The sequence below is a fragment of the Petromyzon marinus genome, chromosome 41, assembly GCF_048934315.1.
Source record: "Petromyzon marinus isolate PM22_M1 ecotype Great Lakes invasive population chromosome 41, UKy_Petmar_22M1.pri1.0, whole genome shotgun sequence".
Lineage (NCBI taxonomy): Eukaryota > Metazoa > Chordata > Hyperoartia > Petromyzontiformes > Petromyzontidae > Petromyzon > Petromyzon marinus.
In genome coordinates this window covers 10,253,410-10,279,466 of record NC_133707.1, presented here as the reverse complement: position 1 = coordinate 10,279,466, position 26,057 = coordinate 10,253,410, and the positions used below count along the sequence as shown (strand labels likewise).

At 45.1% G+C, this 26,057-nt stretch overlaps 1 protein-coding gene across 2 annotated transcripts in view; it reads left to right on the top strand.

Moving 5' to 3' along the window:
- The first annotated feature begins 5,212 nt into the window (after positions 1 to 5,212).
- ZSWIM8 (zinc finger SWIM-type containing 8) overlaps positions 5,213 to 26,057 on the top strand; it is a 99,872-nt gene continuing 79,027 nt past the window's right edge. The window contains exon 1 of one of the 2 annotated variants that reach the window (XM_032969148.2): positions 5,213 to 6,003. In XM_032969148.2, coding sequence (XP_032825039.2) covers positions 5,826 to 6,003 — 178 coding nt within the window. In that variant the 5' untranslated portion in view covers positions 5,213 to 5,825. The remainder of the gene's footprint in view (positions 6,004 to 26,057) is intronic. The other variant, XM_032969149.2, reaches the window with a different exon arrangement.

Below are 26,057 nucleotides of genomic sequence, written 5' to 3'. Positions count from 1 at the left end.
TACGACACATTTATAAATAACGCGATCTAACCCAAAAACCTTTATTATGAATAATATTGGCCGCGAAAGCCTACGTGTTAAACTGTTTTAGACGTTACATAAACCCGCACTTTATTTCTATAGTGTTGCGTATACAGTATTTAAAATTACATGGCAAAACGAAACCAGCATCGTACACACCCGCAAATGAAAGAAACATTTACTCCGGCCTCAAGGTATGGCCGGACCCACGCGTACGGCAACGCGCACGTGCGCTTGGTTCGTCACGGTGGCCGCACTAAGCGAAGCAACGTGGGGCCTTAGGGGCCGTCCATAAATGACGTCACGCGATTTTGGACGATTTTTGACCCCCCCCCCCCATCGTCACACAGCGTCACAAAAAGTCAGACCCCCCCCCTCAAATATGACGTCACAAAGCTCTTCCCCCCCCTCTCCCCCAAAAATAAAGCATGCTTCAAATCGCTTTAAACTATTGTCATTGTAGTGCGTATTTAATGTGGCGCTGCACTCTGATGTTGTAGGAGAAAACATTTATTTAAAACGTCTATTTAATTAAGTAGTACGTGTCGTCTATATTGATTTAAAGTTGCGCATTTTGATGTGACGTCACATTTCTCACCTCCCCCTCTCCCATCCTCGTCACACATCGTCACAAATGCCTGAACCCCCCTCCTCCCCCTAGGTGCGTGACGTCATTTATGGACGTCCCCTTATCCGTACACGCAGGCACAAACCTCGCACCAGGGCCAACACCTCCACAGCCACACCAATTGCTCGGTGCTGCACTCGCTTATAAGTGGCGGCTGAAGGTTCGAAACGGTTGGGGAGTTGACGTGTGGTTTTGTATCCTGTGGAAAAAAAAATCCCAACGGTGATGAGAAGTTTATCCGAGCGCGTGTGAATGAGAATTCAACGCCTTTGTAACAATTATTTGATCGAAGTCACAAAGTATTTCCAATGGGGGTTTTTTTTCCCTCTCTCTCCACACGTCTGTTACATTCATAACCAGATTTGGAGCAATTTCTGCACGCATGATATTGCCTCACGTTTATCTTTTACGAGTTAATTTAGTGGGCGTGTGTGCCAATTCGTACTTGATTGGCCCTGTGGCATTTTGGTCAATGATGGACCCCAATTCAATTGCTTATAGGCTTTTTACACTTTTTCTTTTAACTCACTCTGTTGTTGTCGTTGTATCCTCAAATCTTGTAACTACATTTTAACCCATTTCCCAATGTGGTATCGACTGCAAACTTGGTATACTTATGTCATACTAATGACAATACTATATTCTATCATAAAAAACTAAAACAAATTTTTTTTTAAACAATCTTTTTTATATGTTATGTTTCGGCTTGGCTCTAATTGTCCACGCTCAACTGACGTTGGCTGCAAATCACCACGGTCCCTTACGTTATGGCAAGCTTCGGGGCCACTTCCTGGAGTCGTGGAGTTCTTCCATTACTAGTACATTTCATGAAAGCGTGTTTAAAAAAAGTATTTTTAAATATTACTTATTTATATCTTGGCAAGCACACAAGAGGTAATTTAAAACAACATATTTTGGATGCACAATATAACCCTGTTCGCCCGAGGAGTTGTGGTCAAATATCTATTTCACGATTGTGGGGAGGAGGAGAGGTGTGACAGAGCGAGTTGAAAATTGGCCCACTGGAGCCTCCATAATTAAATGAATTCATAATATTGGACCACTTCAAACAATGTACGGGAAAATATGACCCCGTGCACCATCTCATTTATCCATTCGTGTACAAACATTAGTTACATTTATTAACATTGCATATGATAATTATTAACACGTGTGTAGTGACATAGATTGGGTCACTACGGCGCGTAGCGCTGGTTACTGGTAGAGAGCGGGATCGTGGGTGTAATCGCCCGGTCTACCAGCAGGACAGGTGAAGTGTGCCCTGGAGCGCATAGCGCCAGTTGCTGGCAGTGAAGGGCATTTAAGGATACAGCAGTCGGTCTGCCAGTAGGGTACGTGATAGGCACGGATGTAGGGTAAATGTGACAGAGGGGACACGTGGGGCAGAGCCCAGAACCTTCTGGTAGGTTCCAGAAGGGGGCGTAGCCGAGGGCGAAGCCAGGCCACGCTGGGGTGGATAAAAGGGGGGCCCCGACGCTGGGTCGGGGCTGCTGCGGTTTGGGAATGGAACCCATTGTCAACAAGTCTTCGTCCTTACTCTTTTGTTCTTTCGGTAAAGTCTCGTAAGTATAAATAAAATCAATCACGACCTTTCGGGTGCAACACAAGCGTCCGTCATCAGGTGGAAAAGCATGGTCTGCTGCTGAGGCAGACTTTTAAAAAGTTTGAAATGGGTGTAGCCCATGGGTTATAAAGAAGTGTGCGGGGCTAGTGATGTTAATGTGATAAATTAGCCTGTAACTGTAAGATAGGAGAGCGGCCTCCTTGACGAGGGCACAGAAGTGGCTATGTTAACGTGAGAGATTAGCATGTTAATGTGAAATCGAAGAGTGGTGCAATCCAAAGGCCTGAGTGCAACCCAAAGGGTGCAATCCAAAGGGCATGTGAGCATGAGAGTGCAATCCAAAGGCATGAGAGTGCAATCCAAAGGACATGTGAGCATGAGATATTTAAGAGAGAGGCATAGAGAGAGACACAGAAAGTCGGAAATAACAGCTGACATAGGCAGGTAGGATGGAAACATCACAGTCAGTTAAGACTTTACCTGGTTAATAACGTCCTTCCAATGATTGCTCAGTTTGTACCCATCCTCTCAGTTGAAGTTGTGTCTGTGTTTATATATCTGGATGGCTTCATGAACAAATCTGTGAAGGTAGCCGTTAGGTTTGCAGAGGTCTTGTAAAAATCTATTTCAATTGAGAAAATCAATTTCAATATTGGTCGCGAAAGCCTACGTGTTAAACACATCAATTTCATCTTCTTTGGTTCTTTCGGTAAAGTCACGTAGAATGAGAATAAAATAATAATTAATAAAATAAAATAACACAATAAAATTCTCACGACATTTCGGCCACAACACAAGTGGCCTTCTTCACTTGTGTTGTGGCCAAAACGTCGTGAGAATTTTATTGTGTTATTTTATTAATGTATTATTTTATTCTCATTCTACGCGACTTTACCGAAAGAACCAAAGAAGATGAATTCTTGCAGTCACGAAAGCTTTAAATCGAAATTAATTTCAATTGATTTTTCCCAAACGGAGGTACTCTGCAAACCTACCGGCTACCTTCAGAGATTTGTTCATGAAGCCATCCAGATACATAAACACCGTGAGCACGTCCGCGAGGTGAGAAGTGGAGTAAGGGTACACCCAGGGATTGAATAGGGATAGGCTAGGTGCTGCTCGCTCAGAATTTTGCTCCGGGCCACGCAGGTTTTTTTTCAGGCGCGCCATTAATAAACTTTAGCACAGAGGATCCGTGTGGTGTGATTTCTGTGGGTGTGGGAGAGTGTCGGCGTGGGGCGTAATTCGAGCGGGTGTGTGGGAGGCACGCGGGAAGTAATTCATTAACGGTTCCCACGTCTGTGCAGCGGCGCCGCGCGAATAATAGGGCGAGGGAGGGGTGACTTAAAACCCGTTCACGTGCATGTTTACACAGCGCGTTTTACGCAGTGTGTTCACGTAGCGACGATAGCATTTAGCGGTGGAGCGCGCGTATATTGCCATCAATACGGCCGTCGTTGTGCCCGCGTGCTTGCGCTCGCGTGCGTGTTTGCACAGCGGATGAAGGCCGACCCATAGGAGGGGGGAGGGGCGCGTGAATATTCATACGGCTATCTTTAGCGCGAGCCGTGATGAGCGAAGGTGCGCCTACGCGGGCACGCGCGTGCACGCAGCCACCTCCGCATGAGTGGTGGTGTACGTGGGGAGTGTGTGCGATAACTCTGGGCGGTGGTGAGCCAGCCACTTAGCCATGTCCCTCAGAGAGGGCGCTGGTGCGGGGGGGGGCGATCACTCGATCGGCGGGGGCCCGGCGAGAAGTGGCCAAGGAGGAGGGGGGAGAGGAGGAGGGGGGAGAGGAGGAGGAGGGGGGAGAGGAGGAGGGGGGAGAGGAGGAGGGGGCGTCAGCCCCCACACAGCCAACTCGAAATGACACGTGCGGCCTAACGCTTTAAATGATGGCCGGAGATCGAGAGGAACTACAAAGTGACCGCTTAAAGCAGAAAACACGCACGAGAAGTCAACTGTGATTATTTAGAGTATTTGGCAGCTATACATTTCCACATAAGCCATTTCGTTGGGGTATCATTTGTGGCCAGGTCGCTTCTGAAAAATAACCTAATGGCTCATTAGCTTTACCTGGTGATATAATTTTTTTTTATTTTTACTTTTATTTATTAAGCGCTTACCTTTCATACAGTTTGCACTCCTATCGTGTGTTTTTGTAATGTTGTTAGAACGTTCTGATCAGCCCCGACTGGACATCTGTGAAAAGGAGCTTTATAGCTCATCAGATTCCTACAGTATAAATATTCAGATGTTAAGTCTGAAAAGGGGCGAGATAGATTGGTGAATCGCGAGACAATGAAAGGACAGGTTTGGTGGAGACCTCCATCCAGCAGTGGACAGACACATCATGGCTATGTACTCCAAACAATATTAATGTAGAGGTCGAATATGCACATAAGCATATCTCTTTTGAAGTTTAACACGTACATCAAAGATAAATTAATAAATTCCCCGTACAGCCTTAACACGCATTGGCACATGTGCGAAGTAGATCTGGAGTGCATTAAAATAATGCATTACGTAATAATGTATTGTTTACATTATTAGACCGTCATGCTGTGGTCAATTGACCATCTTCATTTGAGCAATTTCCGCTCAAGCGCCTCTTAGGCTTGTACGTTTTTTTACATGTATACATTCACATTTGAAGAGACAATACATAATGAGAATAATAACAAACAAGACAGCCCATCATTTGCTCTCGCACTGCGAGTGACACGCACGTGCCACCCACAGCTGCACGCGGTCCCTTTAAACGCCGCGTGACGTCACACGCATGCGTGCGTGCGATGACGTAATGTTTATAAATAACACCGCTTCCGCTCACGGGTGGAAGGTCAACCGGTATTAATATTGCAAAATAAAAGTAGAAATAAATAAAAATAAGCATAACGATAAAACGACCGCTAACTATTACTCTTTACCGAATTATAACCGAATGATGGGCTTTGTACGTTTTTGAAAAAAAAATATATTCACCCGACCGGAAGCCGCTAACAGCTGACGACGGCTCGCAGGTGAAGATGTCACAGCCATGTTTGGCCACCCCTGCCGCTGCCGCTCGGGGCTGTGAGGAGGCGATTTAAACCTCGCTCGACGTGAACAACGACGGCGAATCGTCGCCGACGAGCGGTGGAATAACGGAGGGGGACGTGGCGAACTTCGAGCGCGGGAGGTTGGCGGCGTTGGGCGGCGAGGAGGCGAGGGGGAGCGAGGCGAAAGCGGCCCGGTGCGGCAATGGCGGGGAAGGGCGAGATGCCGGCCTGCTAGATGAGCGAGCGGGGTGTGAATTAATTACATCGGCAGTGTTAATTAATTAGCTAGGTAGCTAATTATAGCTGGCTGCTGTTGGTGGTGCTGGTGCGTCCCGACAGGCAGCCGAGCCAGCCGGCGGTTGTTGCTGTTCGACTGCACGTGTACAACAGCAGTTTTGCTGTTGTAGTGTGTGTGGTAGGCGAACCACAACCACCACCACCACCCCCATCCACCCACTGAGTGGCGGAGACGGTTCAAGCAAATCCGTGCTGTGGTTCTTGTCATCCTTCGTGCCATTCATTGCTTCGGAGTGCTTGGACGCTGGAGACGATGGAGCTGATGCTGGCCGAGTGGGACGAGGCAGAGCGCTTCTCCTTCGAGGACAGTGACCGCTTCGAGGAGGATTCGCTCTGCTCCTGGATCTCGGAGCCCGAGTCGCTCTGCCAGAACTGGCGCGGGTGGAAGCGCGCGTCCGCAGGGCCCAACTCCCCGACTTCCAAGCTCAGAGGTTAGGCCACCACGACCACCACGACTCGCACCCAACCCGGCTCGCCTTGTCCGCTTCTCCATCCATGCAGTGTTCAACCACTAGATCACCTCATTAATTGATCCACCCATGCTGAGGGGACGTCTGTGTACTCGACTGTTTCGTCTCATCCGTACTGTGTTGAAGCACCACGATGACAAGTCACACAACGCCTCTCTATTTTCGTGCTTGTCTGCGCCGCTGCTCCACTTACAATGGAATTCTCTCCCATCGTCTTTCTTTCCAGAACTCGTACAACCGTGCTCAATTCAAGAGACGGTATTAACTCTTGGCTGTTGCAACTCAAATGGTGCTGCTCGTTGCTGGACGCTTGGCATTTTGGGCCTCTCGGTCTGTGCTCAGCAACCGGCGATTAAAAACGGATTTGTTTTCCTAGACCGACGCAGTCTTAAACGAGTAGATTATACGGCGTGTAAACATCAGCACGGGAGAGACAAAGGCTTAACTAGGTGCTCGCTAACAGCACTTGCCCAAGTCTGTTGAATTCTATACGTGGCATCTTTGTGCAGTATACATGTATATATATTTTTCCCAGTCTTTACGCGTGCGCTTTCCTGCTTGTGACATTGTGTTTATTCCCCAATGTGTTCCGGATATGTCCAGAATATTTTGTATCTGCTGCTTGTGCTGTGTTTGTGCCCAGCATGGGTCCTTACGAGGTCTGGCTTTGTTCTTATTATCTCCATGTTGTGTTACTGTTGTGCTATTGTTGACCTGCTTGTGTTCTTAATGGTGTGTCCTGATAATGTTATGTTGTATTTCCCATTTGTGGTATGCATTGTGCTTAGCCTGTGTCTTTGTGTGTACTGATCGTGTATTGGCAGTGTTCCCATTATGTCCATTGTGTGTTAATATCGTATTTCATTTGTATCAAGCATGTGTACTGCTTGTGTTCACGTTATCTTCAGCTTATGTCTTAACTGTGTCTTTTTTGCCATTCATGTGACCAATCGAGTGTTCATGTTTGTGTTTTGTGTGCTGATTGTGTTCAGTGCGTGATCCTGCTTGTATGATTGTGTTCAGCTGAAATCCTACCTCAGTTTTTATTGTCTTGTGTGTGTGGTCATATTGTCTTCCAAATGTGTTAATGTGTCATGCCACTGTTCTTATTGCTACGCACGTGATCTGTCTTTGTTATAATTGTATGCCGTTTGGGCGTAGTGTGTCTACAATGCATGGTCAGTTTCTATCGTGAATATGTCCACGCTGTTTACTGATTGTCCAGGGTAAGTTCCATTTCAACTCTTGTAACGTCTTAATTTTTCCGAGCATGTAATGTTTATTTTTGAGGCTCAATTGTTTAATGTTATTATCTTCATCATGTTCGTTTACCCAGGAACAATCAGAATCTTAATTTCGACCAGAGGAATCCGATGAGCAATGAAGCTCTTTTTTTCACAGATGTCCAGTCGCAACGTCTCACCGAGTCTCGTGCCAAGTTTTAGCAGTCGGTGGCGATGGTTGCTTCGTCGATTAAAATTGAGTAATTTGCGGATTATTTTTCAAATGTGGCAAAATTTGGACCGTGAAACAGACACACAATGGCCCACTCTTGCAAATGACGTCACAGTATCTTTAATATCCACTTTGAAACAGACGGGGTGCGTATTTTTTTTTACGGCTAACCCAAACGCGGTATTAATCAGTGCGGCTGCTGGCTTCGAACCGTGAACCTTTGCAGCGAGCGGATGAACCCGCTGCTGCTGGGCCATGTGACTGACCCATGTGTTTGCCATGGAGCGAGTGGTGTTTCTCTGTCATGAACATCTTCTCTCTTGTGACTTTTGCGTGGCATGCGTTAAATGATGTTAGCTTAAAATGTGTCGCACCTTTTTCTGTTGCTGTGTTCGTGCAGCGTTCTCGAACTACCAATTTACACTTAATACCAGGTTTCTCTGCATAAGATCTCTTTTTTTGTTTGGATAATTCATTGATTTCAAACCCCAATGAGGCCACTTATGCTTGCCCACATTCAATGTGCACTTCGTATATAATTGCACTTCTGCTTACGTGTACATACATTGGGTACTTGTTTCCTCCCGCGCACTCCTTACTCAACTTTCCCCGCTGTCATTCGGCTTGGGTATCTTGCAATTGTGACGTATAAAACCAAAGTGTACTTAAGGTGTACTGCCTTTTGAATATTGCTTTCACCAAAGCTGTTAAAAGACGCCCCCCCTCCCATTTCCTTCATTAAGGGGCTTTCAGAGTCAACCTCCTTCCTTCTTCCTTGATGAGACGTGTAACCTGTACACTTTTGAGTGGTGCCCGCAGCAGTGAACTGCTGACTGGACAAGGGCTCTGGTAGGTGAAGAAACTTGCTGTGGTTCACATTCCCTTGAGCCGTCTAGCCAAGCATTTAATACTCTTATGCAGGTCACATGATGTAAGCCATTTATTTTTGCTATTTTACGAAATACGATTGTTCAAACTTGGGATTTTAGTTTCAGACACGGGCGTGCAATAACCTCTTTTTGAATAATGCTATTGGCTCTTCACGTACATTTCTCTAACAATGGTTCACCGCCCCTTGCAATAGGCACTTATGTGTCTCCCTTGCCAAAGGACAATTGTATTCCTCTTGCCACGTTTTTTATACTGTTAAAGGAAGAGCGCAAATGGCCGTGTCTGCACTCAGAAGTGTCTCCGGGCTCTAATGAGCAATGTTTGCCAGCGGTGGAAATTCCACACATTCCCACAAAGTGGCACTTATTTTATCAACCCCTGAAGGGATGATAGGCTGTATTTACACACACACACAACCGGGATTGGAAGTCACAACATTTAGATTGTTAAGTAGAGTACTCAAACCATATCTGGCACTCGACTGGATACATTGTCTAGGCAGATCCTCTGTAGAGCCATGTAGACTCTCGAGTCAAGTGCTGTTAGCGAGCACCTCATGAGGCTGGCTTGGTGCAAGAGGGGATGATGTGACCACCACCACACTACCACCTTTGTTTTCCCAGTGCTGATGTCTACACACCACAGCTCGTACTCATTTAAGGCTGGGTGGACCTAGGGGAGATTCAGCTTAAGTTCTGATACTTCTTGCCCCTAATATTAGCCATGGCTGATAATCAGGATTTATAACACTGTGCGCAAACCACCACCACTATATATTGTATGCCCATGCATGTATATAATCATTTAATTCCCTTTGGTCAATTCTTTCCTGGTTTTCAGAGTTAATTTACCGTGCTTCACGTTGGTCAGTGTGGGTTGGTGTAGGGAGGGAAGATCGAGACCGGTTCAGATATGACTGATGTTGACCGTGGCTGGGAATCTAAGTGGGGATAAACAAGTTGGGTTAACTAAGTGCTGTGCCAGGGTGTATATACATGTATACACCCCCATGGCCACGCTCGCATACAAACACCCAGGTATTACGCACGTGACATCCAGATTATGAGTCCATGAATGAGCATGTGACCCCGTGTCCTTTGCTTGTTAGCTGGCACCCTCCAAATCCCACCTTTCTTTGGAAAACTGGCCTGTTCCGGTAACTGAACTCAATTGGACCCATTGACTTTCTCGGGCACTCCGAATGGGGTCCAGCTGCACCAATCACGCCCGGAATGCCATGAATTGGTGTCACAAGTAACGCTGCAGCCCGACTTCAACGCTGTGTATTCATGTTGGAGGCTTTCAGTGGCGTGTAAGCCACGTAACACTTGCGACGAAAACATAAATATCTTCAGTAGATAGTATAATCCGGGAAAGCCTCGCTGAGTTTTTTTAATATCTCTCTTTCATTGGCATGTTTGGACCGTGCCTCCCTTCGGAGTGGTTTGCATGTGGGAGAAAATTGTAGTACGCGAAGAAACAATTGCGCATGTAAGGGGGTAGCATTGTGCCGCCCGGACAGAATGCTGCTACTGTTCGCAGTCCACACTCGTACCACAAATGAACCATCCCGGGGTTTTCAATGCACCCACCAATTGAGTTCTTAATCCACACAACTGAATTATTGACAGTTGTTGGTTACTCCTTGGTTCTTTCGGTAAAGTCACGTAGAAAGTAAAATAATAAAATAATACGGCGTTTCGGTTGCAACACAAGCAACCATCATCAGGTAAGAATGAATGATAAAACACAGACACGGGAACAACAGGCAGACACACATAGAGAGAGAGACACACACAAAGACACACACACCAAGACAAACAGAAGGACAACGGCTCTGTGCCGATGCCTTAATCTAGTTGGTTAGTTTTGGTTATATTGGGTTCATTGGCTACATCTGATTGGCTATACGAGTGTCAGGGTGGTCGTAGCGCTTACGACCGAGTCGGTTTGCTTGGAGTGATTTATTTTCTCAAGAGAATGCATTCATTTATCCACTAAAGCTTCATTGAATCGCAGGACGTCTTCTTCAGTCGGGCCCTGCATGGTGATGTCTGGCCATTTCCTTTTTTTATGGAGATGATGTGTGCGTGCGTAGGAGTAAATCTGCACGTAGGTTCCGTACAGATTGGTTGACAAAGCCAATTGCTGTGCTGTAATCTCCTGGAAATGTCATAGCCCAGCTGGTCTGAGAGATTTACTAATCTGTACGGTTAAACCCACCCACAGTTGCTTCAATTGTGCTGAATTACAGGTGTGTGCCATCATGCCTGACTTGGTTTCCCGCTGCCGGTGCTCACTAATTTCTATGGGGACTTAATGTCAGCTGCAGTCTGCTTTTGAGATGATTTTGAAGGCTCCCCTCTGGTATTATTTGGAAGAGCTAATGTTTATTTGCTGACGTCATCGTTCACATTGCGCGCAGCAAAGCCGAAATATTTTTTTTACATCCCCAATTCAAGTATCATTTTACAGGTGCACGATGCAGTAGAGGTAATGAACCCCGATGGGTTCTCACCTGGGAGTTTAATTAATTTGAATTGATAAGGTGTGTAATTTAAGTTCTGGACTGGGTGATTATTATGACTCTTTTGGAGTTAAATATTTTTAATGGCATGCTGCTGACAAAAAGTCAAAACTCATTGAAGCCAAATTTCGACTGAAAACTTTTGTGACTGCAGGAATTCATATTCTTGGTTCTTCCGGTAAAGTCACATAAATAGAAAACAACAAATAAAAAATAAAAGCCAAAAACCCATGACGTTTCGATCGCAACACAAGCGTCCTTCATCAGGCGGAGAGAAAAGTGATTTGCAAAAACCAAACACGAAAGTGATTTGCAGGCAAATTGTAAGGCTTTGAGTTGTAACCAGACGGGTTGACAGAGTAGGGTGGTGAGTTCCATATTTTAGAGATAGGTCGAGTGAAGGAGAGGTTAGTGTTGAGTGCCAGAGTTTAGCAAGAATGGATTGTGAAAGGGAATCGTGTGGTAGCTCCAGAGTTTAGCAGAACAGGATGTGAAGGAGAATTGTGATGAGCTCCAGGGTTTTACCATATGGGGAGTGAAGCAGAATGGAGTTGAATGACCGAGTTTAGCAGTGTAGAGCGCGAAAGAAATATAGAAAGGGCAGGTAAAGCACTTTGCGTGGTAGGGATTTAATGTCCTAGTGGGCACATGTTAAAAGAGCTTCGTAGCTCATCGGATTCCTGCAGTATAAATAAACGTTCTGATTGTTTTTGTGAAACTATTCACATTGTGAGATGGAAGGGAGGTGAGTGACATGGTGGCGGGGACGGGTGGACTGCTGGATAATGTAAAGACTTCAAAGGAGCGCTCATCATCGCCTTATATATACTGTGTGTGTAGCAAAACTGACACGTACAAGTTTGCACTTTCCATACGGCGTTTGTGGCTCATTCTGTATGTTGACAAAGGGGCTCGGTGGTGATTACAATGATTGAGGAACCCCCATAGTTTGTGATTGTGGCAAAAAAGGTATTTGTCCAGGGCTTGATGATCCATTTGCTTCTATTGAACAATGGTATGGGGGGGGGGGTTAGCAAACAAAACCTTCAAATTAAAGATGGTAGGGAGGAGGCCGCGATGGCGGGGAGGAGGCTGTGATGGCGTGGAGGAGGCTGTGATGGCGTGGAGGAGGCCGTGATGGCGGGAAGGAGGCCGCGATGGCGTGGAGGAGGCCACGATGGCGTGGAGGAGGCCGTGATGGCGGGAAGGAGGCCGCGATGGCGTGGAGGAGGCCGCGATGGCGTGGAGGAGGCCGCGATGGCGTGGAGGAGGCCGTGATGGCGGGAAGGAGGCCGCTATGGCGTGGAGGAGGCCGCGATGGCGTGGAGGAGGCCGCGATGGCATGGAGGAGGCCACGATGGTATGGAGGAGGCCGTGATGGCATGGAGGAGGCCACGATGGTATGGAGGAGGCCGCGATGGCGTGGAGGAGGCCGTGATGGCAGGGAGGAGGCCGTGATGGCATGGAGGAGGCCACGATGGTGTGGAGGAGACCACGATGGCGTGGAGGAGGCCACGATGGCATGGAGGAGGCCACGATGGCATAGAGGAGGCCACGATGGCGTGGAGGAGGCCGTGATGGCGGGAAGGAGGCCGCGATGGCGTGGAGGAGGCCACGATGGCGTGGAGGAGGCCACGATGGCGGGAAGGAGGCCGCGATGGCGTGGAGGAGGCCGCGATGGCGTGGAGGAGGCCGCGATGGCGTGGAGGAGGCCGTGATGGCGGGAAGGAGGCCGCGATGGCATGGAGGAGGCCACGATGGCGTGGAGGAGGCCATGATGGCGGGAAGGAGGCCGCGATGGCGTGGAGGATGCCGTGATACACTCACTCATCTTGCACTGACTCACTCACACATCATACACTGACTCACTCACACATCATACACTGACTCACTCATCATACGCTGACTCACACATCATACACTCACACAACCACTGACCCATTCACTCATCATACAATGATTCACTCATCATACACTCTCACACATCATATACTCTCACACATCATATACTCACTACCATTGACTCACTCACACGTACACGGGGAGTCATTCTGACAGATATGGCTGCAGGTTTATTCGTACATGTTATGCATATCGTTTATTGTTAAATTTGAATCAAAGTTCCTATGATTACTGTTGTTACATTGTATTTTATAGCTTTATTTTGGTGATTTCTAAAACATATGGTTAAGCCATGTTTCTTGCGGAAGTGCGGAGTTGGCCTGATAACTTGAATCTAAATTGTCTCATGGTTGTTATTGTTTGTCTTGCATCACACTGGGATTTTTGCACACAGCGTTGTATTACGGTAGTTTTTTTTTCTTCTGGAAGATTTGCTGGTTTATCCAGGATGTTTCTGTTGCGCGTCGTCGCTTTAAGATGTCCTCTGATCATGTTTTGTTTGTTGCGGTTGCACCCGACTCACGAGCCGCGTGGCTCGCAGGGCTACACCTAATAAATTAAAACTTGAAACTAAAACTTGAAACTTATCCAGCTCTTGAGAGTTCACTCAATTTGATTGACTTGCAATAAACACTTTCTTCAGAGCATATGAGGGGGGTGTGCCTCGTGTACATGGGAGGCTTCTGAAGTAGTTATATGACAATCTTATCCTGTTCTCTCACCGCACTGGGTGATGCACTGCTTGCTGCAGAGCCCAGAATAGCTATTCTTTTGTCTCTGGAACATTACAACAGTGGCACAATTGGAATTTAAGTGAGGGGAAAAACATAACATATTTAAAAGGATTCAGCCGAACATTCCATGCAGAACTCTCAAAACAGTATGGAGACTCCGTATGACATTACCCATATAATCAGCATCAGTACTACTGCCTTACTGCAGCAAACGGCCGTAAGGTTGTGGGTTTGAGAGTGGGTAACCCCTGCATTGCCTGCCGTGTCATGCAAAGCGGTGCACGGCGGCTGACTTTAACGCGTACCCAACTGCTCCCGTCGTGTGTGTTTAAACGGGCATACGGTAGAGATACGGTAAAATAAATTGTGGCTTCTCCTTCGAAAGTTAGTTGCGTGTTTTGTTTTTACGAGTTCTTGGTGACGCGGGGCATGCGAGGCCAAGGGATGTGTAGGTGCCGTCTTGTCACTCAAAGGGGTCATGCCAAACGGCTCTGAACTGCGAGGACTGAAAGAGGTTTTGTTCGTAAAAAGTGCCGGGTGCCCCATACACTCTTTTTTTTTTTAAATCGCAACCCTGACCATCTGTTGAGCTTTTTGCCCGATGCTTGTCTCGAGGGCCGAAGAGTGCCTTTTAAAACAGACCGCGGTATTCTATTTCACTGTGTTGCTGACACATTCGTGCAATCTGAATTGTCCCACATGGATAGATGTTAATTAAGTTTAAAGGGATGGCCATCCTCTCGCTTGGGGATATGAGTGTTTATTATTGAGCGACTTTTTGTGGTTATGGGCCAGTTCGTTTCGTAGAACAGCAGGGATCTCCCAATATTGGAAGGTCATGAGTTCAATTCCCAGTCAGCGTTGACTCAAAACCATCATGATCATTGTCATCATCACTCCGGGGTTGGTAAAGTAAGCACCAAGTGGTGAGCCTGCACTCTCTTGGCGGAAAGTCGGCAGTGGCTGTCCTGTGAATATGCAGTTGCGCACCATAGGAATGTGGAATGCCCACTAGGAGTTTATGACTTTCTACGTCGAAGAGCACTGCCAAACCGTCATTAGAGCAAGGGGGCACTGTCTGAAATCTGTGAGTAAATGCTAAAACCTTGGCGATGACACTGGCTCACATTGGCCTGTTCTCCGAAGCAGTTATGCTTAGGAGACTTTTACCACCGACCCCTTGATAAACTATAAGGTGGGGTGGCATTGAGAATCAAGCCATCTTTGCCTTGAACGCTGGTCGAGTGGCGAGCGCTCCGACTGCGAAGGAACTCGGTCAATGCGGTCGCAAAAAATATATATATGTTCTTGGTTCTTTCGGTAAAGTCACGTTGAAGGGAAACAATAAAATATATATAAAACAATAAAATTCTCACGTCGTTTCGACTGCAACACAAGCAGTCATCATCAGGTGTGCTTGTGTCGCAGTCGAAACGTCGTGATAATTTTATTGTTTTATATATATTTGATTATTTTATTGTTTCCCTTCAACGTGACTTTACCGAAAGAACCTAGAATATGAATCACTGCAGTCACGAAAGCTTTAAATAAAAAAAATATATAGTTGGCTGCCATTTTGGGCAATGGCCCTTTAGAGAAGAGAGAGAGTTTAGGGGGTAGGCAGATTAAAAAGACTCATAGTTTTGAGACCACACTTTACAATGCGATGCCTTCAAAGAGGCTGGTGAATTTTAAAGATAGCTGAAATGATACAGTTGCTTATTAGAACCACTTTTCCTATGTCATAGAGCTGTTTCCAATTTGGGACATTCTATAGTCTCCTATCTATAAACCTTTCTGCCTCTGCTCTGAATAAGGGCCATTGCCTGAAACATTAGTCCGCAGCTAATTTCTGTATCGTGTCTCGAGGCCGGCGATGAAAGTAGTTTGTAGATTTTGTTGTCGGATGGCACACCACTGCCAGCAGACCTCCTCGATCTTGACTTGTTTTTCACGTACGTGGATACGCAGTGCGTTGGTGGTGTGAGGTTAAAACGAGCCACCAACGCGCTCTGTAAACACGTGAGGATGCTGCGCAAGCATTTCTCTTAACAAGCACTCTGGTAGGGGTAGTGCAAGTTCGGCCTTTTCAAGATCTAGGGGACTTATTTTATATCCGCTTTGTTGTAATCAATAAATCAATGGAAATGTGTTCTTGCAATTAAGAATTATTTTTGAATTTAATCGTTTAATTTGACCAAATTTATATAATTGTATGGTGTGAATATCATTGTCATTATATTACGAATATAAACCCCTTCGTCAGTCTGCTTCTGGATGAATGCCTCCTCGCACACCATGTTGTTCGTGGGGATTGTTTGACCATATTTGACCTCACTGGTCAGTGCCGGTTGGTGAAGGGTCGGGTGCTAGTTGACGATCATCTCGCCACTGATTGTTGCCGTAGCTGTGAATCAAACCCAGGGCACTGGCTTGGTAATACTGTGCCCTAACAACTGTCTTACCACATCTCCCAATATTGTCAATAATCTGTTATTTCATGCATTGCGTGAAATGCTTAGGGTGTGTATTAACTCTAGCATTATCGACTTGGTTGTCGTCTTTTGTTAATCTTATGCATTCCTCAAGTCTTATGTGCCTTTGTTAATATTTCTACCTGTCAGCATGTCCGTCTGCCCGTCTAATTCCCAGTCTGTTTGTCTTCCACATCTTTGTCTGCCTGCCTGTGTGTTTTTCGGAACTATACCAGGAAAACCATTACATATTATTTTGCCTTCCAGGGCATCTCTTGGTCATATAACCAACAAAAAACACACAATGCATTTGCATTGAACGTGATCCTACTTTTAAAGTCCAGAACACGTACGTCGAGTCTTTGAAGCCACAACGTCTAAGAAGTGACAGTTTATTCAGGGAACATGAAACGAATTATTGTCCTTTCAGCGTCTGCCCTGACAGTCGTGAAAAGGGAATGACTTCCATTTCAGGTTTTGCAGATTTTAATCGTGTGTATATATCGTTTCTGGCCAGTTGGTGCTGTGAGTAGAGAGATCAACTCAAATTCGGAAGGTTGAGAGTAAAAATACCGTTGTCATCCCGTCATTCCTCCAGTTTCGATAAATGTTATATTTATTATTAGCCAGGAAAAGCCTAATTTATTCTTAAGACTTTTTGTAGGTAGATCCCGCATTTAAATGTTTGGCCACTTTCATTAGGAAACGAGAGTACTTTGAGAAAACCTGCACATATCAGGGGGTTACCACTCAAACTTTTACATGGATGGATTAATTAATTGTTGTACTGCTTTCTTTTGGGAAACCCCACAATTCCTGGTATTCCCAGCCAGTGCCCTATCCATATAATAAACATGCTCCACCCTATTGTTTCCCTTCTACGTGACTTTACCGAAAGAACCAAGAATATGCTCCACCCTGCTTAGCTTTTGACATCTGGCGTATTGAAGGTGATTTACTTTTAGGTATCAATTTGCGGGGAAATAGATGTCATGGGAATGAACTGGCCTCTGTCATGGGAACGTGGAATTTCCACCGCTATCTCAGGGCTGCCGATGGGTTTGAGTGTCCCATTCTTGCTCGCTTGACAATGGACTCACTTGAGTTTTTTTTTACTGTGTAGGCAGTAATATTAATTATAAGTATGGAATGAGAGTCTTGATGGCTGCACCGTTCATCACCAAAAGTGCACAAACTTTCTTGATTTCACTTAGCTCACAATTTATTGCATCAAAAAATTATTGCCGCTCTCTTAATGTTTTGACGTTGCAAGTCGGCTGAATATTTTTTTCCCCGCTTAATGCATTAATTGGAAGTGGCACTTGAAAATGAGGTTTAAAAAAATTACGGAAATCTAGTGTCAGCACGTTTTACAAAAAAACGCACGTTATAATTAAAATTTTATCAAGAGAATTGTTGCTGCATCAGCAAGGTTATTTGGGTGAATTGGTGTAAAATCAAAGTAGGACTTTTTTTAAATTCCCAAACGGAAATGAAAGAATAACAAATGGTGATTGTGTTTGTCATTAATTCACTTTCATTTATCAACATAAATAACTTTTAAGCATTGTTACTATGTTTATAATGTTTGGAACGGTGCAAAAAAATGAATGTAACATGCTTGGTTGCATTGAAGCAAAATGCCTGAATCGCATTTAGAATATTGAGGAGTGTGTGGGAAGTTAATAAGGCGTCATCCTGCGGAGCTACTGCTTCCCCTCTGAGGAACGGGGAATGTTCAATTGTGGCTCACGACCACCAACTGCAGATCCTCGTTCGAGTGTGGTGGCATCCTTTGACTTGAAACGAAAGTTGCATCAACAAAACAGGCTCTCAGCGAAGATGCATGGAAGTGCCCGGTTGGCTCAAGGGAAATGATTTATGTTTATATTGTTTGTACTTAGCTTGTTGCTATGGAGATTTTGATTGAATAATTTGCGGTGTAATTTTTCTAATTCTAGGAAATTTGTGCCCTGACACCGCCGCGCAATGACCTACTCTTGCAAATGACGTCAAAGGATCTTTAACGTCCACTGTGAAACGGACGGCACATATTTTGTTTACGGTTGATATACCGGCAGTGTTAATCAGGACGGACTGTTGGATTCAGGCTGCGAACCTCTGCGACAAGCGGCGAATGCGCTTCTGCGGAGTCCTGTGACCGCCCGTACCACATCATTACAGAGCACCGTGCCAGCGCCACCGAGGGTCCTGGGTTCAAATCTGTGATTCAGCCACCCCTGATTTAAACTTGGTTTTCAATGGTAGAGTTGATGTTCTTGTCAGGACTGTCGTTGCTGGTGCAGGGCTGAAGGAGTAGAGGGAGACCCATGGGCGAGATGGAAGGATGCGGTTGGAATGAGATATGAGGATAGCGAATGTGACCGGAGAAGATGCTTAGAATAGAGGTACAATGGAGACTAGAAATTGCAGCAGGCGACCCCTGTGTAATAATGGGACTTTTGTCTTAGGAAAAGAGTTCACGTTGTTATCCCAGTCACCAATGACTGCACAAAAAAGCCTTCACATGCAGTTTAGTTTGTCACTTTATTCCGTTTCTGAGAATTAAAACGCTTTGGTTTGATTGACATGCTATAAACGCTCCTTGCAAGGGCGTTTAATGTCTCCCTAGTTGTATATAAAGAGGCCTATTAAGTGACTTTAAAAGTGGTTCTATGACTTCATCTTCTGTTACCATTTGTTTACACAAGGCGGTACACTGCCTGCTGCAAGAGTTCTTGGTTGACATTCGATTGTCACGTGATATGACGCCTACTGGAAGAACAAAAGCCAAAGAAACTCATTAAAAGTCACTGACCGAATAATGTTACACCAACATAACTTCGCGATATATACTGTGTAAGTTCATCGTGCACTGATAATTAAATACTCTGCCAAGTATTATTTGGTTAAGGAAGCTGGCCTCTCATTGTTCAATGAGATGTTCTCAGCTCGGATAACAGGGGCCCTGTGTTTTCACAATGAGTGAGCGTTGTGTGTGGGGGTGATGGTCTGCTGCGTGTCCCGGTTTAATGTTATCGTTGTGCCTCCCTGTAGACTGCAGACGTGTAGTTTTTCCTCTAGCAGCGAGATTTGCCTCTCAATGTTGACCTGCCGTGGGGAATAACGAAACTCCAGATGGTCCGTTGATTGCATATTTTTAGCCCATCGGAAATTTATATCAATACAAATCAGAATTTTTTTTCTCCATCTGCAGAGAAAGCCTCACTGTGAGCAGCCAAAACGTATTTTCAGGGGGGTCCTACTTGAGATGTTTAGCCGCCTGTAACTTAACTGGATTCTCAAGTGTAGCGAGTTGATGGTTTCAGCCCAGTCACCAATGACCGCGCCAAAAAATCACTCTCATTGTTTGTTTCTGCACTTAATTTCGACTACATTTCAGCTGCGAGCATTAAAAGAATATTGGTTCGAGTTGTCATGTGACAGCGAACATTGCCCTCTCGAACCCTATTATGTGGGCCAGAGGTCACATGGAGAGAACTCGGGTAACGCAGCGATATGTATCCGCTTCTGTGGGCTCTTCACGAACACAAAGCGTCGCACTGCTGTGCGAGAGACCCCAATGAATGCTTCGTCTCGGAAATGACGTGGGGAATTGTACAAAGACTAAATTCCCTTCTGGGGCTGTTTGCTTGTTGGAGGAAACAAGAGTGCCTGGAGTTGACAGTGGGATATTTGCATTTCCACAGACCTACACTGCCTTCAATCGGTGCTACCTTGTTAGCTGGAAAGTGCTCATGGCCACACACTTTTACTTGGCTAGGTGATGTTGTGGCAAGAGTTTTCAGCCCCAGATTGTGTGTTTGCGAGTTCAAATACTGATTGGGATGTCGACTCAGCCCATTGTCCCTCTGGGGTCATACTACGTTGTGGTAAGGCAGTGGTGGAATTCCTCTGAAATGGCTGGCCACTGCCATGCAAATATGTCATTTCCAGCACTGGCTCGGAGCCGCCAATGGAAATAAGCCCCACCTCATTGCTCATGTGAGCATGCAGACACTGCGATTCAAAACGTCAAGTCAAATTGATTTCCTGCTCAAACGAGCTTTGAGGCAGTGCTTATCTCCTGCTTACGGCTCTGAACCGGTGGTGGAAATTCCACTTTCCTATGGTGGGTGCGTGCATATTCTCAGGACATCCACTGTTGACTTCCCCATTGAGTCTTTTTTATTGATACTCTTTGGTTCAGACCATGCTTTCCCACCTGATGATGGACGCTTGTGTTGCGCCCGAAACGTCGTGATTTATTTTATTTATACCTACGTGACTTTACCGAAAGAAGCAAAGAGTGGATTCCTGCAGTCACGAAAGCTTCAAATCAAGATAGTTTTTTTTTATTGTCTTGATCCCCAAAGGATGATGGGATGATGAGTCAACCCCCATCCAGGATATGAACTTACACAACCTTCCTCTTACGATCCTCTCACTATATTGCCAAGCCCCCTGGCCTCTGATTAGGACTTTTTGTATTATTAGTTTGTCCTTCCCCCCCACACCTTATTAGCATGGTTGGCTACGTACGGTACGAAAGAAGTTCAACATACATACATTCTACATGATCCACCAACCCCCACCTCCAGCCTTTACATTTGACTGCATTAAAATATTAACCTTTAATTTATTATTAAATGCATTTTGTCCTGCCTGCCAACTCAAGGAACATCTGTAGGTACGAAAGAAGTTCTACATACATTATAACTCCCCTGCAAAACTGTGATGCCCGTGATTGGTTGCAGATGTATTTTTTTTATTTAAAGCTTTCGTGACTTCAAGGATTCATATTCTTGGTTCTTTCGGTAAAGTCACGTAGAAGGGAAACAATAAAATAATAACTAACGTTAAGAAAAAACGCCACTTTCTTCAACTTTTCTTGCTGTGGTTTTCACACCTGATGATGATTGCTTGTGTTGCAGTCGAAACGTCGTGAGAATTTTATTGTTTTATATTTTTATTATTTTATTGTTTCCCTTCTACGTGACTTTACCGAAAGAACCAAGACTAAGATGTAATTTTGTCCACCAGGTCATACGAGGCAGACGTTTGGTGAAACCGCTGGCTGATACAACAAGCCATCCGCTCGTGAGACATTTGATCAAATTGTGAAGTTATCTTTCGGATAAAATATTGCGAGCGTCTTAGGCATTTATCATCATAGTGACTCAATGCCCCTTCAGTGCAAAGGAGACAATTAATCTCAATCTTGTCTCAACCGATCCTCTCTGCTTTGAAGAAAGACCAGTGCCCAAAACATCAATCTATTATAGTATATATTTACCGGCAGTGTTATTTGTGAATGTATATTTATTATTTGTGCTTATTTCACCAATGCCAATGAAGTATCACAAAAAGAAACATGTTTGTAAAATTAAGGACGTACCAAAAAATCACTTTGAAAGTGACCCGTGCGTACAGTTTTCAAATGTTTTTATTGCACATTCGATGCAAGGCATTTAAAATGTGTGCGTAGTTTGATTTAGCATGTTGCATTAATTAGGTTATGTAAAAATGAGATGCGGCATTTTATTCATGAGTCTCATATACGGGCAAAACGGCTGATACAAATTAGTCGGCTTTAATTGGGACGCGCGTGAGAGGATGCACGCACATTTATCGGTACAAAATTAAATTCAAGAGCGCAAAACCTAAATGAATCGGGTTGCAATTTGAACTGTCTTTGTTTGCAGAGTCTAATTAAAAGGCATTGCGAATACGTGCGCGTTTAAAATAGCGGTGCCAGTCTGTGTGTCCGTCCGTATGTCTTAATCAGTGGGCACATTTTTTGCTCGTACGGAAATGAGCAAATGTCGACATGCAGTGTGTGGCACGACTGTTAGATGGTTATATAACAGTGACACTGGTTGAGCGACCTGAAGCCCAGGGGGGAATTATATTTTCCGAGAATGAAAAGTTTACTGTTTATATGTAACGTTAAAAAATTAAGTGTGAAAAAGATTCAAAGTCCAGGTTGTTTTCTCTGCTCAAGTAAACATTGAGGCAGTGCTAATCTTCCGTTTACAGCCCTGACCTAAGCCAGTGCTGGAAATTCCCCATTCCTTTTGGTGGTGGTGAGTCTCTACATAGTACCAGTGCTGTTGACCTTCCTACAAAATGGTTATTGTTTTTTTGGGGGGGGGGGTTTAGATCGTGTAAATATAAATGTATCGTTAAACCCGCCACCACCCGACACGGCCAATTAGTAAGGTTTGTCGCATAAACAGAACGTGCCAATTCACCACTAGTACAGCACACCGGTGTGTTGGAGAGTAAACTCACAACATTTACAATTCGAGTGACGTTTCGCCAGTAATTTCAACTCGCGAATTGGCATGTTTTGTTTACGTGACAAACCTTACTAATTCGCTGTGTCGGGTGGTGACGGGTTTAACGACACATTTATATTTATGCGATCTAACCCAAGGAAACAACTCTTATTTGATAAATATAGGTCACGAAAGCTTGCTGAGTGTTGAACTGGTCATTGTTTTATCGACACGCAGAGTTAACTGTCCAACCAGGATTGGAACTCACAATCTTCTGAGTGTTGTTCCGCTCACTCTTACGATCCTGGCAGAACCCTTTTGAATACGAGCCCTCTTGGGGAAACACCGACAACTTCGTTACTAGGAATGGCAAGATTATTCAATCTGTCAATTACAATCGAGTCTCTCGTTAATTATGCATTCTTCTAATCATGCGCGTCGGAATCAATGATTTCCTATATATTATATGTGGCTGGTTCATGTGGCCCCTGTAGCCATTAGGGATTCCACTTGCTTTTGAATGGTAAAAAAAAGAAACCCCTATTGATTCTTGAATCGAATCGTGACCCCGAATTGCAACACTTCATTGCATCGCTGCGGGAGGTGAATCCATACATGACTAGTTATTGCTGTGGTATGTGCCTGGCCCATTTTAGCCTGTTCTAATCCATTTGGGCTGACATAGTCCATTTTGGACTGAAATAAAACTCTGCGTGACGCGGCCGCACTTCATTTACCGCAGTGAACGGTAAGATTAACGCGATAACATTCTCCCTTCTGATTGGATGACACGGAGTCACTGATCTTGCCTTGAAAGCGAAAACGCGCGCACATTGGTCTATCATTCCTGGATATAACTTAATCAATACTGCTGCTTGCGCAGGCTTTGCATTCTCATTACGAGCGGCCTGAATGAAATTAATTTTTGGTTCGGCGAACACAATATCTCGTGTGTATTCTGCTGTCAGACGCGCAACAGAGGCAGTGCCCTTTCGTTTCAGAAGCTCCTTCAGTCAGCAGAGCCTCTTTGTCATGGAGGAGAACAGCATGATTTCTTTCAGTCGCCTAAATTAGCTTCCTTCATGGCTGTGGCTGTGCACATGAGTGTGTCCACAGGTCACATCATGTGATCAAAAAGTGTAAGACTATCCGTGTATATATCTCTGTGTGATGAAGCTCTTCAATCCGTGTTGTTCAACGATTATGTGAATGTTCGGATGACATTTCTGGCTATCTGGGTGGGGTATTCGTGTTTTGTACCAATTGACCTTTTTACCTAATTCGTCTGCTGAGATAAATTCAAAATCATTCTAATGTATTTCCCTTGCCAAGTTCCCACGTGTTCTGCGCAATTTTACGTCGCCAAAAAAGATTACTTCGCCAATGAAATGTTACTTGAAGCAAAATGTATTATTCGCTTTGTACCCGTACTCTTATATATGCAATAAAGTTGTCCATTCCAGTGTCTCACCTGTCCGTCCACCCGTCCTCAGCCTCTTGTCTGATTTCCGCTTATGTATGCGAGTGCGTGTCCATAATAGGTGCTTACTAACAGCAGTGGCCCCCAACAGTCTGTATGGCTGTACGAGTGATCTTTGTGCTTATGTGTGTTTTGTGTGTGTCGGTGTGCAAAGCTTTTGCCAAAGGGAGTCGGTCTGCATGGGGGTTGCGACATTAACCGTGACATGTCATCGGCATTTTCTATCTTTGCAAAAAAAACCAGTAGATCAACACTCGTATGAGGGTTGCGTGGTGGTCTTCTACCTCGGCGGTCTTGTGCAAGCGGGGGACATTCCACATTTCTGTGGCAAGGACTCTTGTGTCCTTGGGATGACTGCTATTGATTCTGCATTGCGCGGTGTTAATTTTATTGACTGGAAGATTGATGGTTGGCTCGGTCTGACCAATGGCTTGGATTTAAACTCAAGATTCTTTCATTTAGTAGTTGAGCACTGTGCCACTCGAATTGACGCAGCCTACTATTGCAGCAGTCTTCATAATTGTAAAAACAAAAAAATCATGCCAATTATTTTCTCGGGAAAGCCACTATTTTTAAGGAGAGTTTTACATTGGTGTGTATGACCAAAACCGTATAATTCAATAGTTTGGTGTGTGGAAGGAAAGCAAAATGCCCAGAGGAAACCTCTACATGGGGGAGTTAACGCTCCTCACCCACGACCTTGTAGCCCCATGCCTACAACACCAGGCAGGTTCTAGTGGTCACCTATCAAAGTACTAATCATACTCAACCTTGATTAGCTAGGAGATTAGGTGCATTTGTGGTGATTTAGTCATTTGAAAAATTAAGTACCCACTTCATACGAAGTGTTGTAGAGCGGTGGCACGGTGATTAGCACACTGGCAACCTTGGGCTTCAATTCCTGGCCACGGCCAACTGCAGTGCCGAGAGCTATCTGAACCGCTCCTAACCCCTCCGAGTGACCGGTGTTGTGACGAATGGTCAAACCACCCCGATGACTCGCATGACATGGGGAGGCCTTCATCCAGCAGTGGATTGACAGAGGGAGGCAAATTAATACATTTTTATTGGAAGCCAACCATGGGAATGTGAAATTTCCAGCACCGGCCCACGTCTGCCAAATAAGATGGGTTTCAACCCATTGCTCGTTTGAGCAAGGAAACATTTTTGCTTGGGAACGACACAGAAATCTCGTTTCCTCCAGTGGCAAGTCCGAAGGCATGAGCCCAGCATCTCAGGGGCGCTGGCTCACGACTGAAGGTGCTTGGCTCAGCCGATTTCTCCCGAGAGATTTCTCCGGCCACTTCTGACGTGGAACAGCATCTCGTGCCACCGTGTATTAACGGAATCACGCCTTAACACAAACGTGCAGCGAAACAAGCCTGCGAGGCGCGAGCGTGCCCGCGCCTGCGCCCCTGTGAAGTCTGCCATGCTTGAAGCGGCTAACAGGGACCGTTGTCTCGACCTGCTGGGATTCTTCGTTGTGGACGGAGCTGTGTGTTCTGAGCAAACGGTGGCTGGGTATCTTGTATACTGCTCGTATAACAGAAGCACTTGGGGTGGGTGGGATACGTGAATCCCAGTGGTGAAAAACCCAAGCTTGTGGACGCTGAGTAGTACAAAGGTGCCAACTGTGGATACGTTTATCAGTGTAGCGATCCGTGATTCGACGATGTGATGTTTAGATTCGAATTTTTTTTTATACCATTGTGGGGGCTGCAGAGTTTTAATATAACCAGTTTGTGTGTGTCGTATGTGATTTGAAAATTTGGTCGCGAAACTGTTCTCTGCTGACTCTGTTGTCTGGAACTGCCTTGCCCAGTCATATGTGCTGTTGACTCCTGGCCCGGGTTCAAGATCAGGCTAAAGACCTTCCACTTTTCCTGTGCCTATGACAGATTGCCTCTCTCTGCAAAATACAGGAAAACCTTAGATTGCGAGTAACTTGGTCTACGAGTGTTTTGCAAGACGAACAAAATTTTTTAAATAAATATTAATTTGATGAACGAGCGAGGTCTTGCAATACGAGTCGTACATATACGCTTTGTCTGCCGAGCATCACGTGATCACAACTAATGTACGAGTGCTTTGATATACGAGTGCTTTGGATTACAAACACATTTCCGGAATGAATTATGCTCGCAATCCAAGGTTTTGCTGTATATATATGGCCACCGTTTTTTTTTTAGAGCACATGAAAATGCAGTCACATTTAGATAGTGCAAATACAAATGTGATTGTGTTGATTGAGACATGTACAATTCGATTCCT